The 15,340-nt window shown below is 53.2% G+C and overlaps 2 protein-coding genes and 1 long non-coding RNA gene across 7 annotated transcripts; 2 read left to right on the plus strand and 1 right to left on the minus strand.

The window, feature by feature from the left end:
• Positions 1-1,928: 1,928 nt before the first annotated feature.
• On the minus strand, positions 1,929-5,536 carry DTYMK (deoxythymidylate kinase). 4 transcript variants are annotated; one of them, XM_030456169.1, is made up of 6 exons: positions 5,403-5,536; positions 4,823-4,931; positions 4,473-4,563; positions 4,064-4,261; positions 2,279-2,391; positions 1,929-2,144 (listed from the first exon to the last, which is right to left on the minus strand). In XM_030456169.1, exons 1-5 carry the CDS (start codon positions 5,530-5,532, stop codon positions 2,281-2,283), a joined length of 639 nt encoding a protein of 212 aa, XP_030312029.1. In that variant the 5' UTR covers positions 5,533-5,536; the 3' UTR covers positions 1,929-2,144; positions 2,279-2,280. The 4 variants fall into 4 exon arrangements, with proteins under 4 accessions (XP_030312029.1, XP_030312028.1, XP_030312030.1 ...); XM_030456168.1 differs by having other exon boundaries at positions 2,269-2,391; XM_030456170.1 differs by having other exon boundaries at positions 1,929-2,391; positions 4,064-4,258.
• Positions 5,537-5,670: 134 nt separating this feature from the next.
• Positions 5,671-12,625, plus strand: ING5 (inhibitor of growth family member 5). Of its 2 annotated transcripts, XM_030456562.1 has the most exons (9): positions 5,671-5,844; positions 6,150-6,221; positions 6,804-6,970; positions 7,858-7,969; positions 9,449-9,542; positions 10,502-10,637; positions 10,794-10,855; positions 11,674-11,743; positions 12,396-12,625. In XM_030456562.1, the coding sequence occupies exons 1-8, from the start codon at positions 5,808-5,810 to the stop codon at positions 11,714-11,716; spliced, it is 723 nt and encodes a 240-aa protein (XP_030312422.1). In that variant the 5' UTR covers positions 5,671-5,807; the 3' UTR covers positions 11,717-11,743; positions 12,396-12,625. The 2 variants fall into 2 exon arrangements, with proteins under 2 accessions (XP_030312422.1, XP_030312421.1); XM_030456561.1 differs by having other exon boundaries at positions 5,672-5,844; positions 11,674-12,625.
• Positions 12,626-12,677: 52 nt separating this feature from the next.
• LOC115598781 lies at positions 12,678-15,235 on the plus strand. Its single transcript, XR_003987915.1, has 2 exons — positions 12,678-14,409; positions 14,560-15,235. It is a non-coding gene; the product is annotated as an uncharacterized LOC115598781 (long non-coding RNA).
• Positions 15,236-15,340: the final 105 nt, after the last annotated feature.

Consider the following 15,340-nt stretch of genomic DNA (forward strand, 5'->3'; position numbering starts at 1 on the left):
GAGGTGGAGACGAAGGAGCCAAACAGAGGCTCTAAAATAAAAGGAAGTGGGAAGGGAATTGTTTCCTGGAAGGCTGTGTGCTCACTGTTGAGTAGTTTCAGTGACAGCTTTTCAGGAGCACTCTGTGCTGGGTTAGGAACTGGCTGGAGGGCCGGGCCCAGAGAGTGGTGCTGAACGGGGCTGCATCAAAATGGCGGCTGTGGTGTCCCCCAGGGATCAGTGTTGGGCCCGGTTCTGTTTAATATCTTTATGGATGATTGAGATGAGGGGATTGAGTCCATCATCAGCAAATGTGCAGATGACACTAAGCTGGGGGGCAGTGTGGATCAGCTGGAAGGCAGGAGGGCTCTGCAGAGGGACCTGGACAGAGCGGAGAGTTGGGCTGATTCCAAGGGGATGAGGTTCAAGAAGGCCAAGTGCCGGGTCCTGCACTTTGGCCACAACAACCCCATGGGGAGGTCCAGGCTGGGCACAGAGTGGCAGAAAGGGAGCTGGGAGTCTGGATTGCCAGGAAGCTGAACAGGAGCCAGCAGTGTGCCCAGGTGGCCAAGAAGGCCAATGGCATCCTGGGCTGGCTCAGGAACAGCGTGGCCATCAGGTCCAGGGAAGGGATTCTGCCCCTCTGCTCAGCCCTGGTGAGGCCACAGCTTGAGTCCTGTGTCCAGTTCTGGGCCCCTCAGGAACTTCAGGAAGGAGATTGAGGTGCTGGAGCAGGTCCAGAGAAGAGCAAGGAGGCTGTGAAGGGATCCAGCACAGATTCTGTGAGGAAGGGCTGAGGGAGCTGGGGGTGTTGAGGCTGGAGAAGAGGAGGCTCAGGGGAGACCTCATCACTCTCTCCAACTCCCTGAAAGGAGGTTGGAGCCGGGGGGGGGTTGGGGTCTTTTCCCAGGCAACTCTCAGCAAGACAAGAGGGCAGGGTCTCAAGTTGTGCCAGGGGAGGTTTAGGTTGGAGATTCGAAAGAATTTCTTTCTGGAGAGGGTGATCAGGCATTGGAATGGGCTGCCCAGGGAAGGAGTGGATTCTCCGTGTCTGGAGATATTTCCAAAGAGCCTGGATGTGGCACTGAGTGCCATGGGCTGGGAACCACGGGGGGAGTGGATCAAGGGTTGGACTTGATGATCTCTGAGGTCCCTTCCAACCCAAATGATTCTGGGATATTTCCAGTGTTGCTGTCAGGACCTGAGTATTACAAGGTGCTCACCTCCCTCAGGGGGTGTCTGTGCAGGTTTTTCCATTCTGACTGCTGTTTGCATTTGCAGTTTTGTTTTACAGCATTTTCCCTTCTCTCCCTGCCAGTGGCTCAGCTCAGTGTCTTTGAGTTTGAGCAGGGTTTGGTCTCTGTATCAGCCAGCCTGGGGACCAGTCCAGCCCCTACTGCTAGAAGTGAGTTTCCTGCAGGCAGGTAGGAGGCATTAACTCCTCTCTGTCCCCCCCATATCTAAGTGCCAGCCATTTAACATTTGTTTGTATGTTTCTATGTTTCCTGGGCATTGCTGAGGATGGAGGTGAATGTATGGCTGAGCTGGTTTGGCAGCCTGTGCTGGGCTGTTTGACTGTGTAGGAGTCATTAGAGGTGACACTTCATTAAGGGTGACACTTCACTTCATTAAAGGTGACACTTCATTAAAGGTGACACTTCCTCTGACCCTGGCCACAGGAGTAGCAACCAGTCTAAAATTATTTCTGTGCCACTTCAAATTAGCCTTGCTATGAGCTAATAATAAACCTGTCCCACACACCTGCTCCTGGCAGCTCAGCTTCTGCATGGAGCCCAGAGAAGAGCTGGGAGCAGATCTGAATCCATTCATTCCACAGCTCTGGCAAACCCCTCTGCCTAGACACCAGCACTTCCACCTCCCATACACCCTCCTAGGGGGTAAGTTATCATTATTGGGGAAAAAAATAAAAATCCTCTGCATAAAATGTTTGAGGATATTTATTAGGAAGTGCTCTAGACACGGGATTCATCCCAGAGGATGCATTTGCTGGGGAGGCAGCCAGTCTCCAGGACCTGGGGATGCCTCTGTGCCCACCCCTGCACTGCAGGACTGGGGGTCCCAGAGCCCCTCCTGAGGCAGGAAGGTTTTACAGGGAATCTGTTACCTGCTGAATGTTCCTTTATGTACAGCAGGGACCAAGCAGGCTAGAGGAGAGGAGCAGATGAAATCAGGATGATGCTGGAAGCCAGAGGATCCCAGCTGCAGTTCCTGGGAGGTGGTGGAGGGGCAGTCACCAGGTGAGTTCTCCCTTAGGTCCAAGGGAATAACCTGCACCCACTTTTACTTCCAGAGCTCTCCCAGAGGTTTGTTCTGAACCTCCTCGATGATTTGTTCTGCAATGGACTTGATTTCTCTGTGCAAATCTTCTATGCTCTTTGAGGCATCCATTGTCTGTTCCCAAAAGAGAAGACAAACATGTTCCTCAGGGAGCAGCACCAAACAAGGGCAAAACTCACCTTGCACCCCCTGACTCAAAGCTGTTCCTGTTCCTCTGCACTGGGAGGACCCAATTCCACCTCCTCTGCACAAAGCTCTTTTAGTCAGGAGCAAACACTCAGGTGGGGCTGGGTGAGAGGAGAAACTGCTGCTGGGTGCTGCTGAGTCCTTGGGGCACCTGAGCTCAAGGCAAGGCAGCACTCAGCACCCCCAGACACATCACTGCACCCCTAAACACAGCACTGCACCCCCAGGCACATCACTGCACCCCCAAACACATCACAGCACCCCCAGACACATCACTGCACCCCCAGACACATCACTGCACCCCCAAACACATCACAGCACCCCCAGACACATCACTGCACCCCCAGACACATCACTGCACCCCCAGACAATCACTGCACCCCCAAACACATCACTGCACCCACCCTGCAGAACAAAACCCACCCTCAGAGCAGAACCTCCCAAAATCCAGCATGGGATGGGGCAGGTTCAGATCTGTTGGGTTATTTTTTTTCAGCCAAGGTGTCAGAGGTGCTGAGCTCCTCAGCCTGAGGGGGAGTGCCAGGGGGAGGGGTTGTTCTGTCTGAGCTCTCCCAGCTCTGCACTTGGGGAATTTATTGAAGCAGATGTGATGTTTCATGGGCACTCACTCCTCTGAACAATGGGGAACAAAAGGCAACACAGAAGGCAGGCAATAGGTGTGTTCCCTGCTGGAAGCTCAGGACAAGTGGAGCTCACAGGCTCACAGCTCCATTTGTCCCATCTGACAGCTCACTGACTCTTGTAAAATGCACTCTGTGGGGTTTGTGCCACTTTTCAGCCTATTTTTCCAGTTGTGATGTAGGAAAGGCAGTTGCTTGGCATAGTTTTTGCTTGAGTAGAAGCTCTAGTTTGGTGATTATTGCAAATTGAGGTCTGTTAGGTCCTGACAACCCACAGAAACCCTCCTACAGCATCACATTTACCTGAAGAAAAGGATGGGAAGAGCTTTTCAGTTAGCAGCCTGCTCAGGGGGCAGCTCTGTGGAGCTCCCAGGCTCCTGGTGAGCAGCACCTCACCATGATTCACCTCCTGCCTCTGCAGGAAAGCTCCAGGACAGGCAGAAGGTGCTGCCTGTGCCTCCTGGCTCAGCACTGCCAGGGGATGTGCCCACCACACAACCTCAGCCTCAGGGATCCAGCACCAGTGGGAAATGCTTCCCCTGCTGGGCTGAGGGAGCTGAGGGAGCAGCTCCCAGGGATGAGTGAGGAGATCCCAGGTCTGGAAATTCTCCTGGCAGCAGCCAGACAGCAAGTGCTGAGAGAAAGTGAGGAGGAAGGTGCTCAGCAGGGCTGTGTCTGCAAGCTGCAGGAGGGATTCCAGGAGCCTTGGCACTGGGAAGAGCCAGGGGATGTCCCACTGCTTTTTACCCAGGTTTGTCAGTTTGTCTTTAAAAAAAAAAAGAGAGTGGATTCCCAGAATATTCTCTTGGAAAACCAAGCAAATCCCATCAGGGTGTCCTGGAACAGGGCTGGACACTGGCAGTGACCTTGCTGGTGCCCTCAGTGTCCCCTGAGCTCTTACCCAGGGGCAGGAGAGCAGAGCAGAGGGGTGCACAGCAGGATGGGTGCTGTTTCCTCACCTTCCAGTTCAGTGTCTGGTCCTTCATCAGGTGAGAGAAGGACTCCAGCACCTTCTCCTGGAAGGTGCTGACCTCGTATCGTTCATCCCCAAAGTTTCCCCTTTCTGCTGCTTTCTCTGGGCTGAGCTGCAGGAACAGGATCACGTCTGGCTTGGGGAGACCAATGTCAGGCTGCTTGCACCATTCCAGGCAGAACTTCTGGCCCAAACAAAGACAACTGAGAGTGAGGGAGGAGAAGCGAATGTGAGGAAGGGGAAGCAGCAGGTGGGCTGGGGGGTGGGAAAGGAACAGCCAGAGAAAGGAGGAGATGCAGCCCAGAGCAGCCTGACTGCAGGCTCCAACCTGATACACTGATATCCCAGCCTGTCCCCTGGGGATGCAGTGCCAGGACTCTGGAGGGGACACTCACCTCCTTGGCACTGGTGAAGGCCACTCCAGAGAAGGCATATCTGTCAACAACAAGTGTGATCCCCTGCCACAGCTTCTCCTTCATCAAGGGGCTGGCAGACATGTGGGAGAGAACAAAAACAAAGAGGAGTTACACCCCCTGGGGAACCGCTGTGCCAGGGACACTGCCTGCCCGGCTGGAAGGGACCTGCAGCTCTCGGGGTGTCTCTCATAGTCCTGGGCACTGCTTCCAGCCCCCCCTCCCTTGCTAAACGGGATCATCCTCCTGTCTCCTGTGTGCCCGGTGCCGGTGCAGCCCCGGGAGGAGCGGGAGCCTGGGCTGTTTCTCCGAGAGGAAGGCAGGCTCATTACACGTGTTCCCAGCGGTTGGCAGAGAAGAGCAGGTGCACGGTGTGGTCCTCCAGGTTCTTCTCCTTCACCAGGTAGGAGCTGATCAGGTGCCCGATCTCCGTTGATCTTTCTGCGGGGGGGAAGGAGCAAACAGTGACCAGAGCCGCTCCCGCCAGGGGGGCGTCCGCCTCTCCGAGGGAGGGGGGGACAGCACTTTGCCCAGGGTCTGTCTCGGGGGGGTTGTCTTTAGTCACGGGTGGGGGGTCAGTCAGTCAGTCGGTCAGTCGGTCAGTCAGTCAGTCAGTCGGTCGGTCAGTCGGTCGGTCGGTCAGTCAGTCGGTCGGTCAGTCAGTCGGTCGGTCAGTCAGTCGGTCGGTCAGTCGGTCGGTCAGTCGGTCGGTCAGTCGGTCGGTCAGTCGGTCGGTCGGTCGGTCGGTCAGTCAGTCGGTCGGTCGGTCAGTCGGCCAGTCGGTCGGTCAGTTGGTCGGTCAGTCGGTCGGTCAGTCAGTCAGTCAGGGTCGGGCCCCCCCTCCCCCAGACCCGCGGCCTAGCAGGAGTTCCCCCGCCCACCGCCGCCTCCCCTTCCCTTCCCTCCGCTCACCCGGGAAGCGGAGGAGGTCAGCGGGGTGTCCGGCAGCCCGCAGAGCCCTGACCAGCCGCTGGCTCTGCGTGCTTTTCCCGGTGCGGTCGATGCCCTCCATGACGATCAGCGCTCCCCTCCTGCCCGCCATGGCGCCCGCCCCGCCCCTCCGCCCCGCCGCTCCGCCAATCCCCTCGCCTCTCCCCGCCCCGCTCTAGGCCGCGCGGCACCACAGAGGCGCCGGGGTCCTCCGGGAAAGGCGGGAAGGGAGGCCCCGCCCCTATCCTCATGAATATGCAGCAGGAGCCTCCCCGGCGGCCAATAGGCGCCGGGCGATCCGTGAATATGTAATGAGGCCGAGGCCCTTGTCATGCGGGCCCGGCCGGCGGCGGGAAGCGGCGGCGGTGGCGGGGAGCGGGCTGCAAGATGGCGACCGCCATGTACCTGGAGCACTACCTGGACAGTGAGCGCGGGGAGAGGGGAGCGGAGCGGCGGGAAGGGAGGGGAAGGGGACGGGAACGGGAAGGGGAAAAGGAAAGGAACGGGGAGGAACGGGGAGGCTGCGCGGGAATTAGAACTGCGCCACCGGCAGGGCGCGGGGCGGGGCCGCTGTGCGTCATCAGCCCCCGCCGCCGTGCTGCGTCATCACTGCGCGCCGAGGCGGGAATGGCGGCCAGGGCTGCGGGGAGGAGGAGGAAGAAGAAGAAGGGGAGTGAGGGGCTGCGGGGGAGGAAGGGGCTGCAGCTCTCCTTGGCCTTCATCTCGCAGGTATCGAGAACCTCCCCTGCGAGCTGCAGAGGAACTTCCAGCTGATGCGGGAGCTGGACCAGCGGACGGAAGGTGCGTGTGGGGGGGGGATCGGGGGCGCCTCCTGAGGGAGAGCCCCGGCCCAGGGCTCCGCAGAGCCCTCAGCAGGGTCGGGTTGGATCGGGTCGGGTCGGTCCGGGCGCTGTGAAGGCTCCTCTGCCGGGTTGGGGTTTATTTCAGCCGCGGTGCCCCTGGGATGGTCTCGTTTTCGCATGTTTGCCCCTTGCCGAGCTGCAGGCAGCCGTGTGCCCTGCGGGATCCGGGGCTGCTCTGCCCCTGAGCTCCGGGGAGGTGTCGGGGGGCTCGGTGGTGGTTTTGGGGCTGGAGCAGTGGGATGGTGAAGGGCTGTGTGTTGGGGGGGTGGGGAAAGGGGCTGGCAGCTGTCAGGCCACGGGCCCGGGTTCAGCTTTTACCAGCAAACCATTCCTCTGAATTTAGTGTAAAACGTTCCAGAAATCAGAATCACACCCCAAGGGTTGAGCCCTGAGCGTTGAGGAATAGGGAGAAGTCCAAAAACTGTCAGGAGGGAGGCTGAAAACACCCTAAAAAGGGGTAGAAGGAAAGGTTCCCTGTTTTGCCAGCAGCTTTCTGACAGGTCAGTGCTTTGCCTTCCAGACAAGAAGGCAGAAATCGACAGCCTGGCAGCAGAGTACATCGAGTCAGTAAAGAACATGTTGCCTGAGGAGAGAGTGGAACACCTGAAGAAAATCCAGAGTGCCTACAGCAAATGTAAGGAGTACAGTGATGACAAAGTCCAGCTGGCCATGCAAACCTACGAGATGGTGAGGACACAGCCAAGGAGCCTCCTGCTAAACCTGGTTCTGCTCTGCTGGGGGGCACGGGACCTGCTCCCACAGCACCTCTTTCCCCTGACTTAGATCAAGTTTCATCTTCTCAGTGCTGGTCTCCAGAAAAAGCCTCCTTGGTTACCAGGTTCTGTGCCAAGGAGGCTTTATCTCCTGCTGAATGTCCCCTGAGGACATTGCCTCCTCAGCAGGACCTGGCTGGGGGGAGGTCAAACAGGAGATTTCCCCCCAGCTGCTCTCCTGGCACCCAGTGTTAGGTAGGGCTGGTTTGAGGTGTCAGCCGTGTTTCTGGAGTCACCTGCAGTGCTGTCTGGGGAGGAATGGAAGGGAATCTGATTGTTTCCCTTGGCTTCCAGCTGGAGAAGCAAGCTCCACCATTCTGGATCCCTGACTCCAGACTTCCTTCCTCCCCTCCTTCCTCCCCTCCTTCCTCCCCTCCTTCCTCCCCTCCTTCCTCCCCTCCTTCCTCCCCTCCTTCCTCCCCTCCTTCCTCCCCTCCTCCCTCCCCTCCTTCCTCCCCTCCTTCCTCCCCTCCTTCCTCCCTTCCTTCCTCCCCTCCTTCCTCCCCTCCTTCCTCCCCTCCTTCCTCCCCTCCTTCCTCCCCTCCTTCCTCCCCTCCTTTCCCCATTTTCCCCCCTTGTGTTTTCCCCCCTTGCTTTTCCCTTTCTGCCTCTTCCCCTTTCCCTTTTCTCCCTGCCCTCATTCCGTGCCCCTTTTCCACGTGGGTGCTGCCTCTCTCTGCAGCTCTGTGCTGCTGCCCCTGCAGACAGCAGCCATGTCCTTAGCCCTTGCTGCTCTCCCCCTGCTCCCTTTTTCCTGTTTTCCCTGGTTTTTCACCCAGTGCTGGCTGCCTCTCCCTGCAGGTGGACAAGCACATCCGCCGCCTGGACGCCGACCTGGCGCGGTTCGAGGCGGATCTGAAGGACAAGCTGGAGGGCAGTGACTTTGAGAGCCCTGCATCCCGAAGCCTGAAAAGTATGGGAATTCCTTTCTTTCTTCTCCTGTCCTGGCAGCTTTTCCCACCCCTACCCAGCACCTCTCCCCGGGCAGGCCCCAGGTGTCCAGCAGGCTGTTAGTGCTGGGGGGGGAAGAACGAGGTGGTGATCGTTCAAATACCTGCAGATATTCTGGTGGGAAGTAAACAATAAACAGGTGGAGAAAAAGGCTCTGCTGGGACCTCACCCACTGCCTCTGCTTGCCAGGTGGCCCCGAGGTGGCCAGCAGTTCCTGGCTGCAAGGGAGCAGGAGCCATGGAAAAACTGAAGTGATCTTGAGTGTAACAGCCTGAGCTTCAGGCTTTGTCACTGAGTTCTGAGTTCTTTTTGAGGAGAGGTTGCTCTGCTTCACTCTCTTTGCCAGAACTTGGGTCCTCAACAAGCTGAGAACAGGAAAAAAAATGAGGAGTTAAAGGAAGGTCTGTGCTGAAAGTCTTGTTTTGAATGCAGAGAGTTTTGAGTGTCAGCACAGCTTTGTGCCTTTGGACTGAGGAGTTCAAGGAGGTCAGGGGTGTGGAGACAAGTTACCTTAGTTATTGAGTAATCAATTAGCTGGCTGAGTGCTTAAGGATATCCTAGGTTTAAAAACAAAACAAAACAAACCCAGCAACACACCTGATCAAACCTGAAGCTGTTTTTATGTTGTGCAGTGGTGTGGACAGACACTGCTGCAGGAATTCAGTTGCCAAAGCTGCAAACACAGCACCTGGTGCTTGCCAGTTGGGTCTAAAAATGTGTTTCTGACCCAGCATTCCTGTTCAATCACATGAAGGAAGGATTTCAAATCAATAAATGCTTCAAAAGAAAACCCCAGGGGGATGTTTCAGGTATTCAGATAAACTGAGGTGATGAGGGCTTTTCCTTACCAGGAACAGCGTGGCCAGCAGGTTCAGGGAAGGGATTCTGCCCCTGTGCTCAGCCCTGGTGAGGCCACAGCTCGAGTCCTGTGTCCAGTTCTGGGCCCCTCAGCTCAGGAAGGAGACTGAGGTGCTGGAGCAGGTCCAAAGGAGGGCAAGGAGGCTGTGAAGGGATCCAGCACAAGTGCTGTGAGGAAGGGCTGAGGGAGCTGGGGGTGTTGAGGCTGGAGAAGAGGAGGCTCAGGGGAGACCTCATCACTCTCTCCAACTCCCTGAAAGGAGGTTGGAGCCAGGGGGGGGTTGGGCTCTTTTCCCAGGCAACTCTCAGCAAGACAAGAGGGCAGGGTCTCAAGTTGTGCCAGGGGAGGTTTAGGTTGGAGATGAGAAAGAATTTCTTTCTGGAGAGGGTGATCAGCCATTGGAATGGGCTGCCCAGGGAAGTAGTGGATTCTCCGTGTCTGGAGATATTTCAGAAGAGCCTGGATGTGGCACTGAGTGCCATGGGCTGGGAACCACGGGGGGAGTGGATCAAGGGTTGGACTTGATGATCTCTGAGGTCCCTTCCAACCCAGCCCATTCTATGATTCTGTGATTCTTTACAGAGGGACGGAGCCAGAAAGACAAAAGAGGCTCTCGTGGCCGAGGCAGGAGAACATCTGAAGAAGACACACCAAAGAAAAAGAAACTCAAGGGAGGGTAAGGCATGTCCAGGTCACAGCTCCCTGGGCTTGATGCTTCCTGAATTTTCCAGGAGCTCATGTTACCCCATTTCTGACTCCTCTCCGGACGACAAGCAGCATTCTGGGCTTACTCCTTTTCATTAGTGTCCTGCTCAGGACAAATTAGCTCTGTTAATTACCTCCTTGGCTGGCACGTGGAGACTCAGTGTGTCCGGAATGCCCTCTGACTGGAAGGACAAGAGCAAAGTCTGTTGCTGTTGGCAAGCTGGGAGAAAATAGCTTTGATGCATGGGGCTATTTTTAACACTCACTCATGGTCTTGGCTGTGAAAAGGAACAGTTGTCCATCAGGACCAAAACTGGGGTTGTATTGTTGCTCTAGAAATCTTGGGAGAATTCTGGGGGTTGTTTTCAAGCAGTCATGTCTGAAATAATCTTGAATTATCCCCTTTTTTTTTTTTTTGTGAGGCAATGAAGAACCTGTCATATGATTTATATCAGGGGGGCCCTGTTAATTCTCATTTTCTTATTAGCTAAGGGGAGGGGCAGAAAAGAAAGAGTAAATAAAAGTTTACATTGGGAAAACTTTGTGTTCCTGACATGTAAACTCAGTACATTCCAGTCAGAGCAAAGGGGTTTGCTGGCACATGCCAAGGAGAAAAGAATATATGTATCAAAAATGATGGGAGGGGAAAAAAACCCATCAGATTCTTCTGTCTGCAGGCAGCAGTGTTCTGTCTGTTAATATTGTCACTGTCACAGCACCTGCAAGTCCTCACCTCCAGCCCTTATAGCCAGACCTATGCTTTGTGTCAGATCAAACCCACCTTAAATGATCTTAAATACTGGGTCATGGGTGGTAGTGTAACCCCAACTCTGAAGCAGGGTCAGCAGGGACTTGTTTTTCAGAGTGGGATTTTGATCTGGTAAATGTGGTACTGCCTGCAGCTGAACAGAGCTCTGTCCTTGTCCCCAGGTCTGAGTTTGCTGACACCATCCTGTCAGTGCATCCCTCAGATGTCCTGGACATGCCAGTGGACCCCAACGAGCCCACCTACTGCTTGTGCCACCAGGTGTCCTATGGAGAGATGATTGGCTGTGACAACCCAGATGTAAGCATGGCAGAGGGTTTATTTTGGGGTGTGCTGTACCCCAGCACTGTGAAGCCTGGGGAGGGGGTGTAACATGCTCTGTCAGATGATGCAAACTGGAGGGAACCTTTGTGAAACCCAGAGCAACTCTGTGGGGTTTTAATTTCTGTCTTGCAGTGCCCAATTGAATGGTTCCACTTTGCCTGTGTAGACCTCACCACCAAACCAAAAGGGAAATGGTGAGTACAGCAGTGTGCAGCTTTCTGCTGTATTTTAGCAATCTGTTCCCCCCAGGAATGACAGTGAGAATTCAAACCCTGCTGTGACCCTTCTTGGCAGAGGAGCTTTCCTCTCATGGTGTGGGGTTGTGTCTGCCTGGGGGTGGAAGGTACAAGGGGAATCCTCTTCCTGCAGGCTGCTTCTGTGGGGGTCTTCACATCTGGGGGCAGCAGGAAAAGACCTGGGTGTAGCAGAATTGCTGTTCAGGAACAGGTTTTGATCTGAGGCTTGTGTGAAGATGTCTGTGTGTCACAGAACACACCTCCTGTATTCTGGTGGCTGTGGCTAAAACTTGAGAAGAGACTTTTCTTTTTTTCACTTCTGGAAGCAAAGCTTGAAGGCTGCTCAAGGTTTTGCTTCAGTGCTCGTGCTGGAAAGAATCAGAGACTTGTTCTGTACTTGGTTTCTGTTGCTCCCATCTGATTAACAAGGCGCCTGCCAGAAACAAGGGAACCACTGGAGTGAGAGGAAGGACTGAACTGCAGGAGGAGATCCCTCCTCTGCCTGTAGAGGGAAGTGTTGTGGCAGACAACTCCTGGAGGAGTTCCTTGGAGTGGAATAACTTGGGGGTGACAGAGATGCAGTGAATCACAGCTGGGAGTGCTGCCTCTCCTTCTCACCTGCACTGGGACACTGCCTGTCCCCTCTGCACAACTGGTGCCATTACATGGGCTGCTTTAAAGACACTCTCCCCACTTTTTTTCCAAGTAACAAAAAGAGCTCCTGGTCTGTGTTTTGTTACCTTTGGGAGCTAATTGCTGCCTCTTTTTCTCCATAGGTTTTGTCCACGTTGTGTTCAGGAAAGAAAGAAAAAGAAGTAAGGAGTAGAGGGGAATGCATCTTCAGAGGCAAGAAGAATTTAATATATTCCTTCCTTCACGTTGCAATATTATTTTTGATTTTTTTTTTTTTTTTTAACTACTCTCCTTTTTCTGGTATGATATTTAATTGTCCAGTGGCCAGTTGTAATCACTGTTCTTTCTTGAAGAAAATGAGTTTGGGAGGGCAGGACTTCACCACAGGGATTTTATTTATGTTGCACTTGCACAGCACTGAAGTGGATGAAGTGCTAGGGCAGGCAGTGGCTGTAGTCTCTGCTGGGTTTTGGGAGTCTGTACAACATGTCAGGAGAGGGCAATAACCTGCAGCTCCAGCATCCAGATGGTTTGAGCATGGAGCTTGGCCTGGCAGAGCAGGAATTGTCTCTGATGCACCCTGCATGGAAGAGGTGGCTGCAGTGTTCAGTGTGGAGTTTTGTTGTGCAGTTTTGCAGGAGAGAAGGGAACAGGGAAGCTGCTGAACTGTCTCCAGTGTCTCCAAGCCAAGCACTGTGCTCAGGTTTGATAGGGCAGGGCTCAGGGAGAGGAGATCAAATCTTCTCTTTGGGGGAATTTTTTTCTGTCCACCTTGGCACTGCCTTCATTTGACTTGATCTTGCCTCTGTTCACATGAACCTTAGCAGAAGCAAACCCTCTTGGTTTTTTTTTCACCTCCTTCTAGAAAAGGTTTGTCTCTTGGGGGAGGAAAAAGCAGCAAAGGAATTGTCCTGCAGTCTTTGTTTATCACAGTCATACTGAGTGTTGTGTCTCCTGTTCCCATTGCTCTGAAGATCCTCTAAGTGCATTACTGTGAAGATGAAACCTACAGTATTCTAGTAGAGATAGAAGGTTGGATTTATTCATAAAACAAGATGAAGGCCTAATTTTTTTTTTTTTTTTTTTTTTTTTTTTTTTTTGTATTATTTTTGTTTGTTTGTTTGCTTGCTTTTCTGTGTGGCACCTGGGGAAATGGGGAAAAGCAGCTTTGTGGGGGGGCTGCTGGCTGTAGGGTGTGTGAGTTGCTGTGCTGGTGAGGTAAAGCTGCAAGGTGGCTGTGCAATAGTTTGTCAGGTGTTTAAAGCTGTTCTGCTGCTGAGGGCATCTGCTCAGCTGGAGTCCTGTAAAATTGCTTCTTGTCTGTCGTGCTGGGGGAACATTTGCATGTTCCTGACTTCTTTAAGTTGCCTTTCAGTGATGAATGTGAACCCTTGCTGCCATCACAGTGCCAGGCACTGCACCAGAGAGGGAAATCAGGAGCAGGAAAACAAAAGCCTGCTTTTCTCCTTCACCTGAGATCATGGGTGGTAATGTAACCCAAACTCTGAAGCAGGGTCAGCAGCTTTGAGGGCAGGGACTTATTTTTCAGAGTGGGATTTTGATCTTGGAAATGTGGTACTGCCTGCAAGCTGAGGGAGGAGCAGGAGCAACTTCTCTGCATTCAGGGATCCTCCTGTGCTGCAGTTTACCTGCCCACAAACCAACTCCTCTGGGGAAAGGTGGTTGTGCTGGTGGGGGGAGGATGAAAACCTCCTGCCCTTGCAGCAGCTGGGATCAGGCTTCCTGAGCTCTGCTGGCTGTGATCATCCCTGCTCCAGTGTGCAGGAAGGAGCTCTTGGGATGGGCTTTTGGAAAAGCAGAAGGAAACTTCAGATGAGCTTTTCTTCTGAATAAACAGTGCAGAAGACAAAAGCAGTTAGTCAGATTTTGGCACCTCTTTCCAAAAGAAAAGTGTTGGTTTGTGGGTTTTTCCTTTCCCCCGTTTCACTGACCTTATTGGGGGTTTTGCAATGAATGTAGAATGCAGCTCCTGCAAGTTTTGCTTCCCACGTTGCTCTCTTGGGCTTTGCAGGTGCTTCAGGTATGTCAAGGCTGATGTAAATGAAACCTCTTGACACTGAGACAGCTTTTCTGTCAACATTCTGATTTCCTGCATCTGCCACGTGGGGAAAAAAGAAAAAAAAAGCCTGTCTGCAGGGTCCTGTCCTGAACACCATGTGGTGTTGCATGTGTCTGTGCTGCCCTGTGGCACTCTGCATCTTGTCACATGAAGTGCCTGCAGTTGTGTTTACTGGTTGGTCATTTTTGCCACTGTACTGCCACCTGGAGAGCACAAATCAAAAGCAAATTGCTGGAGGGAAGAGGGAGGGAGAAAAGCACAGTCACAGAAACTCAAACCCAGTCAGCCCTCTATTTCTTTCTGCCTCTTTTTGAGACAAATCCTGGTTCCTGGGAGCCAGCCTCTAACTGGGTATGACCTGTCCCTCACCCACCTGCTACACCAGAGTGATGCAGGAGCATTGCTGTGGCCTGATAAATAGTTTTGATGCCATCCTGGGTTTTATTCCCCTCTCCATCAGTGCTGCATGCAATTTTTGTCTTTTTCTTTGGCTGTTTTGTGGTGGTGGTGTTTGTTTCCTTCTGTTTTTCTTAAGGCTTTGAGTAGCAGTGGTATCACCATAGATCAAGCACTGGATCTGGAACAGTTCCATAGTTCCACCACACCTCTTCTTGCTGGAAACAAAGGATTTTCCCTAATGGAGGTGTGCAGGGTTTGATTTTTCCCTGATGGAGCTGTGCAGGGTTTATCCTGATGGAGCTGTGCAGGATTTATCCTGATGGAGCTGTGCAGGATTCATCCTGATGGAGCTGTGCAGGGTTTATCCTGATGGAGCTGTGCAGGGTTTATCCTGATGGAGGTGTGCAGGATTCATCCTGATGGAGGTGTGCAGGATTCATCCTGATGGAGGTGTGCAGGGTTTTCCCTGATGGAGCTGGGCAGGATTTTCCCTGATGGAGCTGGGCAGGGTATTCCCTGAGGGAGCTGTGCAGGATTCATCCTGAGGGAGCTGTGCAGGGTTTATCCTGATGGAGCTGTGCAGGGTTTATCCTGATGGAGCTGTGCAGGGTTTATCCTGAGGGAGCTGTGCAGCCTGGCTCTGGCCACCCCAGCCCTGAAGTGACCCTGGGTGAGGAGCACCTCTGTCTGGGGCTCAGCAGGGCAGAGCTTTTCCCAGTTTAACCAGTAAGCAAGGTGCAGGAGGGGGGATTGCTGGCCAGGAAGCTGTGGGAGCTGAGGTGCTGTGACATCTCTGGGGACCACACCAGCACGGGGGCTCTGAGCATCCCTTGGCCACCACACCAGGGCTGCAGACTGTTTAAAATACTCCTTGTAGACAGAAATACCAGTGCCCTTTTTCTTTTTTTTTTTTTTTTGTTTTTCCTGACTAAAGGGTTTCAATCTTTCTCTGGAATGTTGAATGTATGTTGTGAAAAGGCCTTTCCTGGAGAAGGGTGAGCAGGGCTGTGACAGACCTAAAGGAATGTTCCACTAAAGATTGTCAAACACCCACAGAGCCTGGGGGCTCTGGCTTTGCTGCAGCTCAGCCCAACTGCGTGGGAAACGACTTTTAACACCCTTGTTTCTATTTTTAAAAGGAATTATTATTATTATTATTATTAGATCTGTGTTCCCTTTGTAAATGGAAGAGAATATAAATCTTTTTATTAAAAAAAAAAAAAAAAGAATGTAAAGCAAAGGATAACATGTGTATCTGTATTTTTGGATCATGTTCTAGATTATGGATATATTGTTATAAATAAAATATTTTTGGGAACAAAGCGGCCCCG

Source organism: Calypte anna, chromosome 9 (genome assembly GCF_003957555.1).
Source record: "Calypte anna isolate BGI_N300 chromosome 9, bCalAnn1_v1.p, whole genome shotgun sequence".
Lineage (NCBI taxonomy): Eukaryota > Metazoa > Chordata > Aves > Apodiformes > Trochilidae > Calypte > Calypte anna.